Here is a 21,259-nt window from a genome sequence, read left to right on the forward strand (position 1 = left end):
GTCACCACAAGCAAACTGGAAAATATATTAAAGTAAAGCTCATAATGATATTAATTATTATTATCTCTGTGTTAGAACAAAATTGTCTATTTGCTAATTGCTTACTGGTTTCTATCAGAATTTAGTACTGCATTAATCATCATGGAGAAGACATTAGTAAATTTTAATGTTTTTTATTTAATCACTTTGCAATAGCTTTGTACAGAGAATATAGACCATAGAGACAAAAGTTAACAGGGGATAGATGTATACTTCAACATTTTCTTTAAAATTACTTTTGTGACATTTTTCTGATTTTTAAAATCTTTTGGGTGGATGCTAACTTCTAGAGCTAGGCTGAACAAACTTGATCCCAGCTCTTTGGAGATGAATCTAAAAAGACACTGTGAAACAAGAACTGCTTGATTCTGCTGGGATGTCTCCACAGTCTTTCATGAGCTCTGCTCCTGTTGGGACTGGTGGAAAGCTCAGTGGTAGCTTTGCCACAGTACTGAAGCCAACCTAATGTATTATGTTGCTCAAGAAGAGCAATGTCCTGGTAACCTAACGGTTTCTAATCATCTCAGAAACAAAGCTCTTTTGCCTCTAGTGTTCTGCATAGACACCTTCTTGCCCTGGTCTTATCCATAGTTATATTAGGCATTGCTGTCCATTAGCTCTCTAAGAGCTATGGATTACAAGATTTTATTTTCTGAACTTCTAATATGTGATACATGTAAATGCGTGCAGATCATACATGCAGTTTTCATATGTTTACTTGTGAATGCACTGAAGTTGAAGTGTATTAATATGTACAACCGAAGCCACAAAATTATATGTACTGATGACCCTGATGTAAAAACATACACAAATGCATTTTAAAAACCACAATTATAAGAGTACTAAGAATAGGGTTTTCTTTTGTGGTGTATTGTAGCAGTGCATACACATTTTTGGGAATTCCCCATAGAAGTTCAGACTTATACTGAATGAAGCATGGATTTAACTAATTGTATCCTTAGGGCTGTTGTTGTTGTTGTAAACTGTCCAAATGGCTGATCTCTGATAAAATTCTGTTTATTCTGCCATAGGATACATTAAATTCCATGTTCTGAAGAAAAAAAGCAAAACCTAAATTAAATTATAGGTCTTAATTTTGCTGCAACTGAATTAATGTATCTTTTTCAAATGTCTATTAGGAAAGTGGATTTGCAAAGCTCTTAATAGTACTTGCAACATTTAATGAAGGTAAGAGATTTCATACTACATAATAACATTATTTTTGCTTTTGATGATGGTTTTTTGTAACTCATTTACAATTTACTTCATAGTGAAAATTCCCAATCCATTGGTAAAAGGTCTTAAACTTACCTACTCTTATGAGGACTTTGAGATGAAGAAGTTACTATTTAACATAATAGGAGTCTTACGTAAAAATCCATCTGCTGCACAGGTAAGTTGTAACAGAACAGAAGATACAATAAGTGGGGAAAAAAAAGACAAGGGAATTGCATGAACAAGGGAATTAGCTGTCCATCAGGCCTAGTCTAGAACACTGAAATCAGCTGTTCTCCAAATGAAGAATTCATACATAGCTTAGGTCAAGTCCTGCTGTTTGAAAGCAACATACAATTTCTATTTTAGAAAAGTTAAAAATTTAGACATACTAGGAGAATTGCTGATAAGTGACTGCAAAGTATTATTGAAATACACATGAATAACATAATAAAGTTTAACAAACCACAATCTGTGGGAAAGCTACAGAATATAAAGAGAGATTACCTGTGCTTGCAGTGTTTGTGACATGCTTTCTCAATAAAAAAATAATTTTCTTAGTGTAGGACAGATAAAGTTGACTCATTGCTTTAGATTTTTCTTATTTTCTCGTGAAACCTGCAAGATGTCTCTCTTTCTGTTTATCTCAACTCTGCAGCTCCTCAGGGAAAGTGATGTGATGCCAGCTTTGCTTTATTATGTAAAACCAAATCAGAAGCCTGGATTTTATGACTGGTCTGCTGCCCAATATGAAGAATTACAGCTTCATGCAATTGCAGTTTTAGCTGCAGTGGCTTCTGTGTTAATAGATAAATATTTGTCCTGCCAAGCGAATACTCTTCTCCTTGTGTTTCTAGAATGGTGTATAGGCCAAGGTCAGTACATGCTCATGGCTTTCACACACAGGTAACCTCAAAACACAGTTCAGCTGTAATTTCTTTCTTTGACAGGAAGAAAAATGTAAAATTCATGAATTCAGAATGATTCTTTTTCAATAGGTCTCTTAGAAAGCTAATGTTTCTAAAAAAAAAACAAAAAAAAACAAAAACATAATTTTTTTTTCTACTGAAGGATAAGCTGTTGCCCCTTTTCCCATATACCACTGTATTGATATTCCTTCAGCTCTGTGGGCAGCCAAACACCTCTGCTGCCCATGTTTTAAACCTGTCAGATACTTCTATTCTGGCAGCAAGTCCAACTAGTAAATCCTGCTATGAGGGAGGACATGTTAACTCAGAGGTGTGCACAGTACAGCAGCTTCCAGATTAAAGCTGATTTGTGGGCATCAGCTAAGTGTATGGGCTAAGCAAAAACATAACTAACTGCACTCAATTTTAGCAACTGGATTGCTGGGGATAGATATTTTTATCATAAAATTGATGTTTTATTTGGGCCAAATGGAGATCAACAGGTTGATATTAAATGTCATGCTAAAGCAGATAATTTCAGTTTTGAAGACTGCTCATTAACCTAGTATGGTTAAAAAATGCTAAAATAATTTTAAATGTTCACCAAAATCATACCTTTCTTATGCATGTACTGTCTTACACAGAAAGGCTTATTACTACAGGGTTTTAAACAAGAATCCTGTGTAACTTTAAGAGGGTTTTTTTGTTAATTTGTAGCTTAAGCTGATTTTTTTTTTTCCCCTGAGCACATTATTATTCTGAAGATACACTGTGCCAACCCCAATATTCGTTGTGATTGCTCCACAGATCCTTTCTTTGCTCAAGGTAACAGTTTCCATGGAACAGGTGGTCGTGGCAACAAACTTGCACAAATGCGCTACAGCCTCAGAGTGCTGAGATCCGTTGCCTCCATTTATGATGATGCTGTGAACCTTAATTTGTGTGACCAGGGAGCAATTAGCCAGCTACTGGGTAAAGCACAATTTGTATTGCTGTACTTAAATTAGTGCATTTCTGTCAACACTAAGACTGTTCGTACTTTTTGGTGTGCTGTGCTTTTAGTGTGTTATTCCTCTGACTCCTGAAAAACTGAAAAACCTCTAATAATTAATCCAAGATATAACTTATTTTTATTTTAATTTTTTTTTTAACATTACAACATACATTGAATGAATTAAGCAAAACAGACAGGTTTAAAAGTCCAGGTATTTAATTTCAAAGCGAAAGCTATCCCTTCTCCTTTTATGATATTGCATTTATTGCACCTTGTATTTTCATTGTGGTAGTCCCTAGGAACTCCAACCATGAGTATTTTCCTACCTAAGTCTTATTATGGTGTCGCTTTCCACAACTCCTCTTTAGAGTAGAAAAAAATTATTAACAATGTACCTTTATATGAACAACATGAAGAATAAGAGGAGAATAAAACAGCTTAACTGCTGCTCCTGCAATTTTAGAGCATTTTCATGTTCAGTAACACATACCTACTGTTAAATTTGGGGTTAAGTTCAATACAAACTCATTTAAGTTCTTTTCTTACAATAATAAAAAGTTTTCAGTACTCTGAGTGAGTAATACTGAAGGAAACAAAACAGAAAAGATCCTTTGGAATTCAAAGAGTATGTTCTTATAGAAAGCCTAGAAATAAAGTATTTTATAGCCTCAGTTGAACTCCAGTGAAAACTGTGGAAACTTACAGCTTCCAGTGAAAGCAAAATTAACACTACGCCTGACATACCAGATTTAAGTAGCTTTTCTTGCTTTGGGGGAGTTTTGTGTCTGAATATCCTCTTTCTAGTGGTTCAAAGGCTGATTTTCTCAGCAGCGGTGGTATTTTATGTCTCTCCTACATTTCCCCTGTCAGTACATATGTTTATGAAGCTGTACAGTAGGGCAAAACAGTAAGTTTGTTGCTTTTTTTCTGAGAGTTCCTGAATTCAGATCAGTTCTCTGAATTCTTTGCGCTGGCCCAATACAAGTAGCAGCACAGAGACTGATCAGTGCCGACTGCCATTGAAACTCTGCCACCAAGAGTAAAGGCCGTGAAACTACAGCATTGGAATGCTGCTCTTCTGTAAGTTATTATAAAACATGGGAGATAAAACTGAACAGGACAAGTAGGTTACTTTAAAAATCCCTTCGTGTAAATTTGAGTTTTTTAAAAGTAGCAGCTCTAATAGAATTCCGACTGGTGTATTGGACATTCACATAAATAAAATATATTCATTTGCAGAAGTCCTAAGGTATGCAGCAAACAAATCTAAAAGGAAAGAAGATGCCATTCTACTGGAAATCCAAGCTGATACATTATTTATTTTGTCTGTTCTCTGTGAAAAGGATCTCCACAGAAAGGTATGTATCTTTCTACCTTATACTGTGCAAAAAATGTCAAAACTCGTTATATTTTCATTGAAGGAATACTGATTTTTTTTTTTTTAATTCAAAAGTAGATGTCAGCTGTAGTCGATTGCTAACAAGTTGGGCATGGTAACTGGTTTCTGTGGCAGCTAAAATGCTCACTCAAAAATCCACTAAGAAATGTTGAACCTATTTAACTGCTAATTCACATGATTTTGAAATTAATATATGAAAGTGTGTAAACAAATGAGATTAGCAGTTTGGAAAACCTGTAAATCTCTTTTTCTTATATATGTCATAATCACTATATCCTGCTCTAACAAGTGGGCCAAAAATATTACAATACAAATATTCACATTTCCCAGTTTCCACTGTATTTCCTAACATATTCCCTATTTAATAAATATTGTTCAAGAAACATATTGCTTTAAATGTTTCAACAGGAACTCTTCAGCTATGAAGGAATTGGTATACTTATCCCGTTCCTTAAGATGGATCCAAAGGAGTTATATAGTGGATTAGGCCACAGTTATCTCCTCTTCAGTGCACTCGACTGCGTGTGGTTAGTAAAGTATTTTAGCAGCAGTAAGTCTGAAAAATGTCAAGTCTTGTAATTTTTAGGCCTGCAATACTATATCCTTTCTCTGCACATATAGGCCTTTCTTCTATTTATAATGTATAAAAATCCTTCATGAAATTTGGCTAATTAAAAATGATGGAAAAAAAATTGAATGTTCTGCATATAAGGTTTTCTAAATAAGGATTCGGTATGACAGCCTAACTGCCCACACAGAGTGACCTCCTGACATGCAGAGTTACTCCAGACTTTCTAAGAGAGGTATATGGTTACAGTCTGTAAATAACTTCAGAGAAGTAAACAGAAGGCAAGAACAGACCAATATTAGCAGAAAACTCTGTAAGCAGAAGAAGTGTTTGTAAACTGGCTATATTGGGCTAGAAATATTTTAAAGATTGCTATTGGAGAATGCCAATACATAGGAGGATAATAAAATCTTAATTTGTTTTAAGGCAGAGGTTGGTAAATACATGGAAAACCAAATATGTTTGCTGGGAGAAAAGACTGATACAGGAGTTCCCTTTAGTTTCTCTGTTAATGACCATAACTGGGGAAATAATGGAAGGAGTCAATTTAAGGAAGTAATAGCAACAAGAATGCTGGCTTTGTGGTGATTTTAAACTGGGAGAAGCAAACTATTGCCAAAAAACACAACTCTTGCTTGTTTCATTCCCTTGATTTTGCATAGCCCTGCAATAAACCAGATCAGGGCCATGATGTAGCTAAATTTTAGCATCTTTTAGTAAGTTAGTTTTAGTTCCAATACACATTCTAGTCCAATTCATATGAACTTACCAAATTTCTTGGGCTGTTACAAGGAAGGTGTGCCACCTGCAGGAGAAGAAAGAGCAGTCAAGCAGGGGGTATTTAGTTATACAGTGTAAATGAAAAGGCATATGAAACATGATTTTTCTGCTTCCTGAAGGTATGAAGAATATTGCATACCAAATATATTCGTGCAATTTAGTAAAATAAGTGAGATGCTTGTAGAATGTTATAAAGCATAAAAGTGTTTCTACATGGTGAAATTACTTCTGTTTAAGGTCCTGTATAATTGGATGTTACATTGCAGAGGATCATTTTCTTGAAAAACAGGGTATTTTTCTCCTTCTGGATTTGTTGGCAGTACGTATTTTTATTATTGTTTTTATATAATGAAAGAGTAGTAAAACAACATGTAAAGCTGCATTAATTTTGTTACAGTATCTCCAAAGACAATTATAATACTAATAAAAAAATCAGTATATTTCATTCCCTGAGACAGACCTGAGTATCTGCTTAAAAATTATTGTAGGATCTTCCATGTACCTTTTTTCTTTTTTTTTTTTTTTTTTTTTTTTTTTTTTTTTTTTTTTTTTTTTTTTTTTTTTTTTTTTTTTTTTTTTTTTTTTGATAAATATTTGACAGGGGAAGGTTTTAATTTAACAAAATTATACTATTTTTGAAAACAAAACCCCAGCTGTGCTGTTACTTTGGATAACATCTTTGTTTAGAAAAGCACCTCAGTTTTCTACCTCATATTGAAGTTAGCAAGAGCAGGGTTAGTATACACATCATGGCTTTAGAAGTTTTTATCTTTAAAGTTACATGTATTTTGTCTGTGTAGCTTACTTCTGGGGTATTGGACATAGAGCTGGCACAGACATTTCACCTTTCACAAAGTAAAAATGCACCTTCCTTGGTTCATTCCCTCCTCGTGCTCATTGGTTGTACTGTCAGCCCTTGATGTCCTTAAGGCTGCAGACCCTTAGACTCACAGAATCGTAGAATGACCCAGGTTGGAAGGGACCTTAAAGATCATCCCGTTCCAGCCACTTGGCCGTGGGCAGGGACACCTTCCATTAGATCAGGTTGCTCAAAGTCCCATCCAACCTGGCCTTGAACACTTCCAGGGGTGGGGCATCCACAGCTCCTCTGGGTGACCTGTTCCAGTGTCTCACCATCCTCACAGTGAGGAATTTCTTCTTAGTACCTAATCTAAATCTGCCCACTTTCATTTTGAAGATCTTCCCCCTTCTCAGCTGCTGCTCAGTGATCTGCCCACAAACCAGAAGAGGAGCTGAGTGGTACCGCTAAGCCACTGCCTTCATAGGCTATTTCTTACAACAATAAATCTCAGTAGCAGTATTCTCTCCAGCATGTGAGCCTGGAGGCACGTACACAAAACCTGCTCTGTAATACTACACACAGGAATGCACATTTTATATGATCCTGCACTCATGCCCCTCACGTTCCTTGATTTATGGAGTTTTGCATGGCAGGATTCCAGAAACTTGAAAGATTTACAAGTTTGTACAAGTTTTGTGCGAAAAGTAGTGATGAAAAGCTTGCTGTTACTTGATTACATAATACACAGTTTCTCTGAAAGGAGACATCACTGTGTTTTGAACAGTTTAAAATGTTTTTTTTTTAACTTTTCCCTTGACCAAGTTAAAGGAAAAGAACCTGTGCAATATAATTCTTAGAATCTTGGTTGAATTTTGTGGCAACCCTAAAACCACTTTGCACATCAATACCTGGCGAGGGGAGAAAGCTCAAACAGCAGCTAGCCTTCTAATACAGTTATGGAGAGAGGAGGAGCTGGAGCTGGGAGTCAGACGTGATCAATATGGAAGGATTGTTGGTAAGTTTTATGATGCATGTGAAACTGTGAGCAGTTCCACTGATTAGGTAAAATAATGACAGTATTTGCTTTTGTAGTCTGAACCTGATGAAAGTACATAATGGCATTTATAACTTTATGCTGTAATTCTTACCAAACCCTGAAGACCTTCTATTTTATTTCTATGTTATTTTATTTTATTTATTTATTCATTTTGATTTCTTTCTGGCCACTATGTGTCATTTCCTACATCAGCTGGGAATGAACCAGATACTGGACAAAACCATGACCAGCTTTTCTAATGCTAGACAGTTAAACTACTTAATTTTTCCAAGAAAGGCATTGTGTTTAGTTATGTGTTGTAAAAAGAAGTGAGTGCTGTTCTCACAAATTTATAATCATGGCAGTTAAAATTTCCTGGCCTGAATTATGTTCAAATTGTTGGCCAAACTACCAAAATGATTTATGGTGTCCACAAAGTAAGTTGAATTTCCTCTAAGTTTGGGAATATACTGCTTCTTCATTTTTCTACTCTGGTTTTATGTTTTGAAATTATTAGACATGAAGAGACCTATTGCTAGCAGCTTCCAGAGACAGCAAAAGGTCATTCCTGTGCCTGCCAGCTGTCCCAGCTTTGCCATCATGGAAATTTCAGAGAACATGCGGGCAAAACTTTATTCATTATTTTGCAAGCTGGGTAAGACTAGTGAATTGCCTTGTCAGTGTCTTACTTGTCATTAAACTGAACTTGTTCACTAGTGATCAATAAAGTCACTATGAAAAAAAAATAAAGGTCAATGGAAACTTTGTGAAGCATCATCAATACTGTTATTACTAGATAATTGCTCATTCTGTTCTTAAAAGTCCCTATTGATGGGGATCTCAGTGCTTCTCCAGTACTTTGCTGCCCCTTCCATTAGGGGTGTTAGGAAAACTCCCCTAATTAGTCTCAGGAATTATTAGGAAGAGTTTTTGTTGGACTAAATCTGAAATTTGCTTGAAATTCTCTGTAATTTGTTTTCCCACACACAATATCTTTTTCACATAGTTTAGCACTTTTACATTTATTTCCCTAGATTTAGAAGGACAGTACTCAACTCATTTTCTCTCATTTTCTAGCATAGCCTCTAATTACTTTTTTTTCTGGAGTCTTTCCAATTGATTCAAATTCTTCTTGATCTGTAGTGTTCCAAAATTGACAGTACTCCAGCAGAAGGCTCACAGCCAAATACAGCTATATTACTTTACTCATCTTGTAAATAAACAGTCAGACATTAATGTAACAATTGCTGTATTCATAGTAGCATTATATTGTTTGCTTATTCAACTTAGAGTCTTGTTCAGTCATCTACCATCTTGGATTTGTATAAATAGCTATTCCTATATTTAGAATTTTTTATTTGTCCTTACTGAATTAAATTCTATGTGTTTAGGTAATTTTTCAGATTGGCAAGATTAATTTGCATTTTAATATTTTCCTTCCAAGTGCTACACTCCCTCCTAATACTTCATTGTTTGCACACTGAATATGAATACTCATTACATTCTTGTCTTAAAACCTAGACTGAAGTCAAGATAAGTGATAAATTCTTCCACAACCATAGGATTTTTTGTCTGTCTATGGAGAAAAGTTAGGTCTTAGTTTTTGCTAATTACTATTGGATATTAATTTTTTTCACTGTTACCATTTAGCTGCATAAACATTATTTAATATTGGTTTCAGGTTTGGGTTTTTTTTCAGGAACTGAACAGAATAAATATTCTCTAGCTTGTCCATTTTCTCTCTTAAAAATAAGCCTCATTTTTGTTTTTTTTTTCACATCCATCCTCCACAGGTTCAAAGGTGATCAGTAATTTTTCTGAGATTGCTTCAACCAGTTCCCTGGGTAACCTAGAGAATGAACTGGTTTGGAAACATCCTTAGTTTCTCTAATAATCTATAACTAGTGTCTCCTCTGTTATAACCCAAGTTCTTACTAATTTTAATTAGCATTAATTATGTTAAATGTTGGATCACAGCTGAATTCTTTACTAAAACAAAATAGCATGAGATTTTCTTCCAGCTTTCTCCTGTATTCACACATGCTTTTTATGTTAGTGATATATATTATAATGTCTCCTGTGAAGTACTGAAATTACATGAAAGCAGATAATATAACCTGGAAATATTTTTGTAGTCTTTCCTCAGCATCTTCTTCTTACTGTTAGGCCCCATAACAGTCAGAATAGTGATCCAGAAAAGCAGTATTAAATGGTTATTATTTATGGCATTTCTTAGCTTCAAAAGATGATGTAATTATACTCTATACAGCTGCTATGTTCCCAGTTAGCACGCAGCTGGTATGACTAAGTCTAGAAAGAAATTTGATAGACTATATATAGATTTATACTTTTTATTAAGTACAAATAACATTCAATATGCAAAAAAAAAAAAATAGGCATAGTCTCAACAACTACACTTCTCTAGCATATTGTTTTGCACATAGTGGAAACATATTTCTTTGGAGATGGAGTCATGATGCTCGCGGCATTATGCTGAAGGTACAAGTCTATAAGATGGAGGACACTCTCATTACACAGCTTTGAAACAAAGCACTAACATAATTTTCCTGTTGGCTGCTTCACAGTTAAAGCAAACTTTTTGTCCTGAGCTGCTGCTTTAGAAACCATGACCTGTAGATTCAAATGTTTGTCTGCTTTAACAGAAGATTCAACCCTTACCACAAAAGTGTAGCAAATGCAGTACTATCCTGGCCTTCCAAGTGACTGAAGGTCAGCAGAGCCACTCCTAGTAAAGATTTTAGTACAGAAAATTTCTTATGGAGAAAACAGGGTTATTTTATCAGTTAAAGGCTGCTCAGGATCAAGAATAACTTTTTGCTGGTGTGTCTGTGATGAAGATTTTGCATGTGATTATATGATAATGTCTTTTTTGTAACGCTATATTTTAAGATAAACTCATAATACTGTTAATAAAGAAATTATTAATATTCTTTTAGGTTTTGAAAATTTACCTGGCTTATCTACTGAGGATTTTGTTACGCTTGCTATCATTCGACGTTACATTGACTTTAAAGTGAGTGTTGTTCAAGAAAATATTACTGCTGTATCTGCATTTCCAAAAATAATAAGTATATCTCAGGATATGGCAAACAATCCTTCAAAAGCCATCCCCTGTGTCACAAGTCACCTATAGTTTCACAGAGCATAATCTAGTATTTTCCATCAAAAAAAAACAAGCCCACCTCCAGCATTGCAGCAATCCCTGGAGTCCTCCCTTGCATTGCTACAAATCTTTGTGACCAAACAGAAAATAAGACTAGAAACTAATGCTAGTTATGATGTTCTGATAATGTCTGCAGTTTAAGATTTTAAGAAGCAGGCAGTAGGACACAACACTCATGTAATTTGATATCTTAGAGTTATCTGTATTTCTTCTGAATTTCTGTACTTACCAACATTCCGGTTACTCCTCTGTGAAATCAAGCTTGGGCTTGGGAAGGCTTAGGGAGCAAATTCATTCATGAATGAGTTTGGCATAGCATTAGTTAAGGCTAACCTTGCATGAAAATTCTTGGAAGTCAAACAACAGTAAGAAGAGACATGACTGCTCTATTACATTTTGAATGATTGAATAATTTTGAAAAATGAGATCAATATCAAATAGTGTGGTGTATGTTTCACACACAGGTGGGAGAAGTTTGGAGTGAAATATGTGCAGAACTAAAAGAAGAATTCAAGCCTATTGCGTCAGATGAGGATGCCTTGGAATCTATTTCAAAGGTATCGGAAGATACTGGAAAAGCAGTTAATGCTCTACAGACTCAACTGATTGAAAGTCAGCTCCACCAAGAAATCCAAGAAGACAACCAAACATATAGAAAAGTAAGACTAGGAGTATTTAAACATGTAAATAAGTAAAGCCTGTGTAAGCTTTTTTGTCAATTTATATGCAGATTTTCTTATTCAATGTTGAGACTTTTATACATCTTCATTGCTTGAAAATGGTGTAATCTGTCTCAGCAGCAAAATTTTACCTTTAAATTACACTAGGTTAACATCAGTCCTCCCAAATAGTAGGATTTTCCCAGTATTTAGAGAGTAACATTAAAAAATGAAGCAGTGTCATCAATGATGCATCAGCAATGGTGTAAAGAGAAATTATCATTATGTTGCTATAGAGTTGCAGCTGTGTTCATCTGTAGCAGATAACAATTAAAAGTACCTATTACAACTACATCTGCTTCTTAAAATAAAATGTAAGACTCTTATAAGTTCCCTTGGCTGAATATTCACAGAGCTTCATTACTTCAGAAAGTAGGGCTTTGGGCTTCCCAGCATGCAGAGGATGAGCAGGAACAGGTATTTTCCAGCTTTGGTTATAAGGCAAGTGTTTGACATTTTTTCTCATCTATTGGCTCACCTTCTGCTTTCTGAGAAGTAGGATCAGTTGTTCCAGTTGTCTAAAATCTCATGCTAGTGTTTTTTAGGGATTGTCACGCATTGTGATAACTGCACTTGTGTTACCTGAACTGATTCTGTCTGTCTTGTTCATCATTTGAGAGAAAGAATATACAGAAAGTATTCCTGAAAGAGTTGGGCCTCTTCCAACATATGTGTCCAACATATGTGTTGCAAGAGAGGAAAATGAGCTTGCACAGAGAAACTAAGCCTCTTTTTGTTTTTAAAGGCAGTGCATAAATGAAGTTTTTAAAGGATTAGTACTTTACTACAACATTATCATCCAGTCTCAGGTGAGAGGGATGATCCAAGGTAGCTGAAGGGGTGTAGGTGAACATAGCTTTCAAACAGCACAAGCCAAGAATTCAGAAAAGCTCATGAGAATTGTTGGGTTGTATTGTAAAGGAGGGTTGTATTGCCCCTTGTAAATCTCATTTATATTACAGATCCGAGCTACACATAAGCAGAGGGAAATGATAAATAAATCTTGGGAAAATTTCTTGACTCGGACATCAACCTATGAGGCACTGAAGGTAAGAAATCTGATGGAGGAAAAAATTTACATTCACGGTGTCATTATAATTGCAAAGTTCCAGAGACATTTCTTAATGAATCATGAGGTTATTCAAGTAGAAGTTACGGTAAATTTTATATTCACACAGACACAGAAGAAGCAACTGTAAATGTACTTGCTTTGATCCTTCTGCTTTTCTGATTAAAATCACAAACTGAGGATCAACCTTGTCACTTGCAATTCAGGGGGGTGTGTATGTATATTTGTCCTGAAACTGTTGAAACTAAAAGTCTGTTCATTCTCACATTTAATAATTTTTTCTTAATTTTTCTAATGCTATTTTTAGTACAGCAAACATCTTTCAGGATGAGAAATATTTTATGAAGAAAGGAGTTCCTTCTAGAAATATTTGTGCTTTCCCTAAAAACCATAAAAAATACTGGAGTCCTCGTTTGGCAATCAGACTAACTTGTAGAATGAAAGAAATCAGACTTATACAAAGCTTTAGCTTCTAAATTTAATTTTTCCTGATTTCCCCAAGATATAAAGGAAAACAGTTTTCTTCCCATGCAAACACCTCCCTGGTCTGTCGTAAAGATCTATGTTACAATTAAAAATGAAAAGGGGCCCAAAAAGGATTTGGAAAACTACAGACTCATTAGTTTTAACTGAGTCCATGGGAAGCTATCTTAGGCACATGAGGGACAAGTAGTTTGTCTGTCATGGATTAACCAAGGACAAATCATGCCTTACCAACATGGTTGCCTGAAAAAAATTATTTGTTCTGGAGAAAGAGGAAGATGGATGTCTATTCTTTTGGCTTTAGCAAGGTTTTTGTCTTGTGGTAGCCTTCTTGTAGCCAAAATGAAGAGATACAGACTGGGCTACATACAGGTGGACTACAAGTTGGATGAAAAACTGTCTGGACTGATGGGCTCAAAGAACAGTGGTCAGTGATTACAGTTTAACTAACAGTCTGTTTTAAGTGATATTCCTCAGAGTTTATCATAGGGTTGATAAAATAGGGTTGATTTAACATTTTAATCAATGACTTGGATATTGGATCACTATCCATCCTCATCACATCCCCATTCCAGGTGTGGATGACCCATCCCTGGAGGTGTTGAAGGCCAAGCTGGATGGACCTCTGACCAACCTGGTCTAATGAAAGGTGTCCCTGTCCACAGCAGAGGGGTTGGAACTAGATGATCTTTAAGGTCCCCTTCCAACCCAAACCGTTCTGTGATTCTGCGATTCTATTGACACTGAGCTGGAGGAAGCAATTGATATGCTGGGAGGTGGGGTTGCCATTCGAAGGGATCTTGACAAGCTAGAGGGATGGGCTCATGAAGTTCAGGGAAAGAAACATGAAGTCATTCGTCAGGGATGTATTGAGGTTGTGTTGTGATGCCTCAGAACAGCTGGGGACTGAAAGGCGAGGTAGGTGTGTGCTGTGTAGGGGGTGACAAGCTGATCATGAGGCAACAGCGCGCTCTTGTGGCGCTGAAGGCTCACAGCACATCCGTGTGTTAGAATCCAGCCCGCAGGTCACAGCAAGCGGGGATTCCCTTCCCGTCCTGACAATGCCACATCTATTTATTCTGTTTTCAGGTCTTCAGTACAAGAAAGAGTCAGGAGTGGGAGGGATAGTATTACAATTAAAGGAAATACAATTATCACCTCATTTATTTTGTCATTTTGTTAGTATATTTTTGAACAAGTGCAAATGACACAATTAATTCAGATTAAAACAATTTTGCCTTTTTTTTATCTTTAGAAAGCAAAAAAGCATCAGGAAAAAGCAATAGAGGCTTCCAGATCTAAACTAAAGACTCAAACTGGAGCATTCCATTCTACTAATATTGAAGGCTTGCATACAACAGTAAGTAATCTTCAATGACACTGTTTTATTTTCATTATTGAGCAAGTGGTTTGGGGTTTATTCTGGCTGTATGTGTGCTGCTGCTTATGCTTTCTTTAAGAATGTTTATGTTGGCAAGCTTCAAGTATATAAGACAAAATCTATGTCTCCTGAAAACCACCATTTCCCATTCTGACATACCCACAGGCAAGTAGTTGGTCAGAATGAGATTCATATCTGCAAATTACTCTGAAAAAGGGTGGACAAGATGGTCCCTGTGCTACTTGTCATGTACCTTTTCTGAGGCAGCCACTCATGAAAACCTTGCTGAGGTCAAGATCTCCTTCATTTATTGTTGGATAAATCTGTGTGATCTCTAATACATCCACAGAGCGGTCCTTTGTCAGTAATGTGTTCCTGACTGTCTGCAGATAAGCCAGTTATTGTATCTGCAGAAAACTTTTTTGTCTCATTCCTGTCAGTTAATTGAAGTGTGAGAAAATAAAAGCCATTGTTAAGATCTCATTGAGACTTAAGAGCATGTTTAGGTGTTGGGTTTCAACAAGATGTGGTAAGACGTGGGAGAATCCCCATTCTAGTCAATAACTGCTTTAGAGCTGGCTGGATTATTTCTGTGTAAACATCACAGCTCAGGAGGATTGTAGGGGGAGGGATAGTTTCTTGGCTGCTTGTAAGTTACTCTTACATGTAAGGAGAAACAAGCACAAACATGAGGTGTTGTTTTCAAACTCGTACAAGATGAGAGATTCTATTATCATGGGCTCTCTGGTATGAATGAATAATGACAACTAAGGCAACTGCAACTTAAAAAAGTAAAGATGCAGTTCATTTTTGATGTGATGAAGAAGAGATAAGCTTAATAAGAAGCAAGGGGATTGTCTCAGAGTGCTGGACTAGGATTTTTGTCAAATTATCTTTGTCCTATCAGCAACATCATATAAAATTCCTTGGGTACATTGCTTAGAAGAATTACAAATTACAGATATGGCTGGAAAGTTTTTTAATGCAACAATTTTCTTCCCTCTTCTCTGCCAAACATCCTTAGCAGGAAGAGATGAAGATAAGGCTAAGATGGTTGTTGCAAGTTGGTCAAGGTCAAGTAATCAAATGTGAGCCACGTGGACTCAAAGAGTTGTATTTTTTGTTTTAGTAGGTTGCAGTTAGAAGACAGATCTGTCAGTCAGGGTTTTTTGTTCAAAGACCTGAACCTATTCAGTATAAAGAGTAGTAATGAGACTATAAAGGGTATACCTCTTTCAGTCTTCGAGTTTTCCTGGAGCAGTACTTATAGGCAATTGCATTCTGAGAGAAAGAGGGTCTGTTCCTTTTTTTTCCCTTTGAAGTAATAATGTGTAGTGAAATTCTGACGACAAAATCTGTGGCTGATATTCTATACTAATCCAAATACCATTGCACAGCAAACTTCTATTGTAGGAAAGGCTTGATTTTCTTTTTTTCAATTCATAAGATCAGAATGAAGGCAGAAAAGCAGAGCACATAAAAGTACCTGCTGAAAAACACTCCTTTTTTTTTTTATTGATGGGAACAAATTGTGATTTTAGTGTAAAAGATAGTTTCAGTGAGCCTCAGAACCTCAGAGGCATCTCCACCAGCTGAATAATATATTCAAAAGACAGTTCATGGTTTAAATCTCATGTCATTTTGAATGCTAACATGAAAGTCAAGCAATGCATTTGTGTTTCAGATCGGGCCTGGTCGCTTGGTAACTGTTGAAAGTACACCTCGTCAGTTCATTCAAGGGCCGCTTGCTGGTACAGATCTTGCTCTTGGAAGGCCCTCTTTTTGTAAAGGAGCCTCAAAAAAAGATCAAAAGAGATAGAACGCTGAACTCAGTCAAGAAAAAATCAGTACCTGTAGAACAGACAGTGTTCCAAACAATGCTTTTAATATTAATATATAGTTACCTATATGTAGATACAAGATAAAATCTATTTGTAATGCTTTGATAAATTGTATTTTCCCTTAATTAATATGAATATGGGGATGTTTTATTAATAAAGTACCCTGCACAATATGGTAGAAAGGTATGTTGAGTCTAATAATTTTGTGAGCTAGTATCTACCATCAGTAGGTCTGGTATTTATATTTCCATCTCTTGCTGACACAGTCCACACATTGCAGCTTAAGTATTTCGTTGATCAGGGTAATAAACCTTCACATAAACACAATCAGTTCTTCATTTTCCTGGATACCATACCCATGTGGTTCTTGTCCAAGTCCATTTTGTTTCTTGCATTGCCACCCTTAGCATCAGGACTTCTGATACCTACTTCTCTCAATCTTCATCTAAACTCTCACTTAAAAGCTTGTTTATGCCAGCAGTTTCTCTGAGCCTGTTGGAGTGATATGCTGAAATGTCCCACTCCCTATGGGTTGTTCACAGCCCTTTAAATTATCTTATTAATCTAATTATTTGTTGGGCTGTTACTCACATTGTCTCCAACAAAAACTCATCCTCTTCCACTGTAGCACCTCTAGAATACCAACACAAACTGGTAAGCAGAAGACTTTTATGTAGATAACTCAGTTTCTAAGCTATTTTCTTCTTTCTTAATTTGGGCAATGCCAGAATTTGTGGTATTACAATAGAACAGGATTCCCTGAAGCTGTTACTTCATTTTAAAACCAGTTACTATCCAGTGCAATGGCATAAATTTCTGTGACATTGCAAGCTTGTATGCTGTGACATACAAACTCTCATTTTTGCCTGTAAGCAACATCTTGAGAAAAGCACAAGCTTTCACTTTGTTAACTGCCAACTTGAAAACAGGAAATAAATTTGAACTAAACGTATTCCAACTCCCTTTTTACTTCATGAAAGAGGGATGGTATGGGGGGGATGTGTAACATAATGTTGTAAAATTATGTTTGTTCCTATAATAAGACATAGCAGTGGTGACATTAAAAATAAAGGCAAATAGTTTTGTTTCAAAATAGTCTACTTAAATTCTATAAAAAGAAGAATCCTAAGAAAATAATGAAATAAAATAAAACAGCTATATGAAAAATTATACTTGCAGTTTAGAAAAGTCTCTACATATGTAGTTTCCAAAGATCAGAAGTGTTTTCTTATGAGCAGCTCTGTTAAACATTCCATTCTAGAGTAAGAAAGTAATCTAGTACTTAAAGCTAGAGAAATTAAATTCAGCTATGCTAATGGAATGTAACTTTTTATGCTGGCCCTTTGCTGACTGATACTTTTTAACTATAATCTACTTTCATTATGACATTTTTTTCCAAAATTATCTGTATGAAGTTTAAGTATATTTTATTAAACAACCCTGAATGTGTATTTCAAGATATGCAAGAAATGTTAGCTAAGGTATATAGATATTCTCTTACTGAAGTCCTCTGTGTCAAGTAAAGTCTTGCTCAGTTATTTATATTTCTCTGACAACTCTGCAGCAGCTTTGCTGCTTTATTACTGCTTGAGAGATTGTATGCTCCATTGTCTTTTCATAATTAAAACCAAACAATAAATATTTTGCAGGGAGACGAAAGACTGTGACATTTAGAGTTTTTCACATTCTTGCACATATGTGAATGTGTGGGTGACTCTTTACTACTGACAGCAAGGCAAAGGCCCATTTAAAAAAACAAAAAAACACCAAGAAAACCACCACAAAACAAAACAAACAAACAAACAAAAAAAAAACAAACGTGGAGGACTTCTGTAAGTCCTTCCAATTTGTGAGCAAAGGCTACAGCAGTACAGCGTAGCCAAGGTACGGATAAAGAAGAACTTTTAACTGGAAATCAGTTTTGCTTATGTAAAAACTTTAAATCAGGCACAAAGTGAGCCCCACAGTATATCTCCCCCAAATGCACTGTGCTTCTGCTACAGACACCCTGACTGCAAGCAAATGCTCTTGTTAATTGAGCATTAATGTTAATTAATAATGACTGGAGAGGGAAGGGGACAGAATTTCCCCAAATGCTTACATTTATACTTAATAAATTAATACTAGCTCAAGGCTCACTGCAGCACAGACAGCATTTGATTTCCCCAGCCAGCCATGGACCATGGTCTGGCTGTCGAGGGGGCAGAGGACACGACACCCAAGAAACTGGGCTTGCTGTCCCTGCTGTAACCTACAAATGGAAAAGAGCAGGAGTACTGGTGGAAGAAAAGACCATCCCATTCCTTCCATGTTAATCCCTCGTGCAGATATGCCTGGAATATCCAGCTGTGACTTTCCATGGCTCTGTCATAGGCATGTCCATCGTAGTATGTCCACCTGCAATTTGTTTGCTGCTGCTGCTGCTTGTGGTGCTGTGTCCCTGTGGTTCACAATCACCTGCCCCTTTGGCAGACACCACAGGGTGACCATAGCACTTGACTGTTCAAGCATTCTGCAGCCAATTATGGTAAGCACCTTTATCTCCTACAGAAAGCTAATTAAAAGAAAGACTTACAGTCTGAAGAGAGATGAAGACTTTAAAATTGCATAGGATACTTTGCTCTTACATTCAAAGACCACTAATACAGGAAACATCACCTTTAAAATGTTATTATAGTTTGACAATTCTGTAGGTGTATAATGAATAAAATTATTTGTGAACAAGAGGAATTTATTTATCTGATTCATGACAGTTAAAACATTTGTTGCCAGTGCAATCAGGACATAACTTTATAAACTGGATATTGCTGGAACAGACTCCTGAAACTGCCGGATTTGGGTACGTCAGGACTCTGCTCAAAAGAAAAGGTGTATTTAAAATATTACTTATATCAGGAATGTACAGTGATACTCATGGGTAAAGAGAAATCTCTCACTACTTTTGTAGAATACTCTAGAATTCTCTCCAAAATACTGTAGGAGACAAATTTTAGCAGCTGTGGTTCAATACTGTGTTTACCTAAATAACCATTTACAAATCTGTAAGACTTGTTGGATATTTTACAAACTATATATGAGCTAGACATTATGTGGAATGGATTTCTTGTTACTTATGAAGGTCTATATGCCATTACTGCATAAGTACTGTTTCCTACAATAATAAAAACCAGCTGGAATCTCATAAAAGTCTAGACTACTACAGGGACTGAACAAGCTGCATTGCCCAAGGACTAAAGCAGAGAACAGTCAGCATTTCTTTTTGTGTTCAGAAGAACTGGATTATCTAGGTGGTTAATCTCCGTGAATTATTTTATCCATGCTCAATGGTTTATACTGGGAGCAGTAGTCAAGTCAGTCTCTCAGTCTTTCAAGCCACTTCCTGCAGGGTCTCTTCTCAGCTGTTTGCTGCTCTGACAGGGATGGACCACATCACCTTCTTTGCAGTCTTGTGTAAAGCACTACTTTTAATGTAAAGTAGTAGTGGCTTTTCAAACAACATATTAATAGACAAGAAAATTACTGGTATTCAAACCTTGCTGCTTAGAAAGATATTTTAATTAATCCATAGCTTAAAATAAGCAGTGATAAAATACAAAGTTTAGACTGCACAGGACATTACAATGAGCATAAACTTTCCCTTTAGCTTGATGTCCCACCTCTGTTTTGCAATTCTTAGAAGTAAATAGTATGTGCCAAACAATGCATAAAATATGTTTGTTGACATTTCCTCCATTGCTTAATGTATAAAAATTTTCCATCAAAATTGACTTTTTAAAAAGAGAATTTTTGGAAAAGACAAGACTACAAAAATATGACACATCCAGACTTACAAGCTTACCTGAGAGAACAAAGGTAAAACAAAGTTCAAAACACAAAAACATTCACACATCCAGTGAGAAAAAGGCAAGAGTAGTCGATTGCAAGACAGGAAAACAAAAGTGACAGTGTGGGGGCCCATGTACTTATCTTTAGCAGTGAATAAGAACTTTATATAAGGAAAAGAAAATTGAACCATGCCAAAGGATTTGTCTAAGCATCTACAATATATGCTGTGCTTTTGTGCTCCTTTGTTGGCGGAGGAGCTCACGGAGAACAAACACACGCAAACCAATATGGTTTAAGCAAATGTTCCACTTTATTTACATAACCTAGGCTCTTAAATACCCTCAGAGGTATTTAGGGCTTTTTATTAGTTAAGCACCCCAACAAATCCCCCCTTTTTGTTTTGTGGACAAACCATACACACTAATAGAAAAATGAATAAATTCATGCAACACCCTTTGATTAACAAAAAAAAAAAACCACAAAAAACCCCACAACTTTTCTAAAACCTATGTAATGATTATTAAACCTACAAATATATATGTAGATATATAAACCCACACAATACCTCTCTCTTGCACACAACTGTCTTCCAAACATTCAAAGGCAGACACCTCAGTCATACATACTCTCACCCCCCCAAAATTCTTTTTTTTTTTTTACCTAAGTCCTCTATGCCCTAACAACAGAAAATATTATTTACAATAGCTCCTGGTAGGATTAACACTAATTATTACAGCATTAGCCCTGTCCTGCAGTACCACCTTCTTTCCACGGTTTTATCCATCATGCAGATAACCATTGGATGCATGAATCTGTAAGAATACAAGCATATCCTCTGCCCATCATTTTTACCTCCACAGGCCCTTTCCAGTCCCCTGTTTGTGGATCTTTATATTGAACCTTTACCATATCCTGCAGCTATTTTTCCTGAAATGTTGATTATAGCTGCCTTCTGACTCTCAGACAGCTTTCTTTGCTGATCTGCCTGTGCATCAGCTCCTAATAAGGCCATCAAA

General features: G+C 36.0%; 1 protein-coding gene across 2 annotated transcripts in view; it reads left to right on the plus strand.

Moving 5' to 3' along the window:
* Nucleotides 1-21,259, plus strand: part of CFAP69 (cilia and flagella associated protein 69) — a 58,106-nt gene that overhangs the window by 10,885 nt on the left and 25,962 nt on the right. The window contains exons 10-23 of one of the 2 annotated variants that reach the window (XM_027897347.1): nucleotides 1,179-1,227; nucleotides 1,311-1,432; nucleotides 1,913-2,129; nucleotides 2,970-3,134; nucleotides 4,396-4,514; nucleotides 4,964-5,082; nucleotides 6,141-6,222; nucleotides 7,528-7,720; nucleotides 8,259-8,396; nucleotides 10,699-10,775; nucleotides 11,390-11,584; nucleotides 12,607-12,693; nucleotides 14,452-14,556; nucleotides 16,262-16,524. In XM_027897347.1, the coding sequence (XP_027753148.1) occupies nucleotides 1,179-1,227; nucleotides 1,311-1,432; nucleotides 1,913-2,129; nucleotides 2,970-3,134; nucleotides 4,396-4,514; nucleotides 4,964-5,082; nucleotides 6,141-6,222; nucleotides 7,528-7,720; nucleotides 8,259-8,396; nucleotides 10,699-10,775; nucleotides 11,390-11,584; nucleotides 12,607-12,693; nucleotides 14,452-14,556; nucleotides 16,262-16,396 (1,803 nt within the window). In that variant the 3' untranslated portion in view covers nucleotides 16,397-16,524. Of the gene's footprint in view, nucleotides 1-1,178; nucleotides 1,228-1,310; nucleotides 1,433-1,912; nucleotides 2,130-2,969; nucleotides 3,135-4,395; nucleotides 4,515-4,963; nucleotides 5,083-6,140; nucleotides 6,223-7,527; nucleotides 7,721-8,258; nucleotides 8,397-10,698; nucleotides 10,776-11,389; nucleotides 11,585-12,606; nucleotides 12,694-14,451; nucleotides 14,557-16,261; nucleotides 16,525-21,259 lie in introns of those variants that run through there. The other variant, XM_027897346.1, reaches the window with a different exon arrangement.

This window comes from Empidonax traillii, unplaced genomic scaffold (assembly GCF_003031625.1).
Source record: "Empidonax traillii isolate 1590-97213 ecotype Southwest subspecies unplaced genomic scaffold, ASM303162v1 scaffold536:size430271, whole genome shotgun sequence".
Classification (NCBI taxonomy): Eukaryota; Metazoa; Chordata; class Aves; order Passeriformes; family Tyrannidae; genus Empidonax; species Empidonax traillii.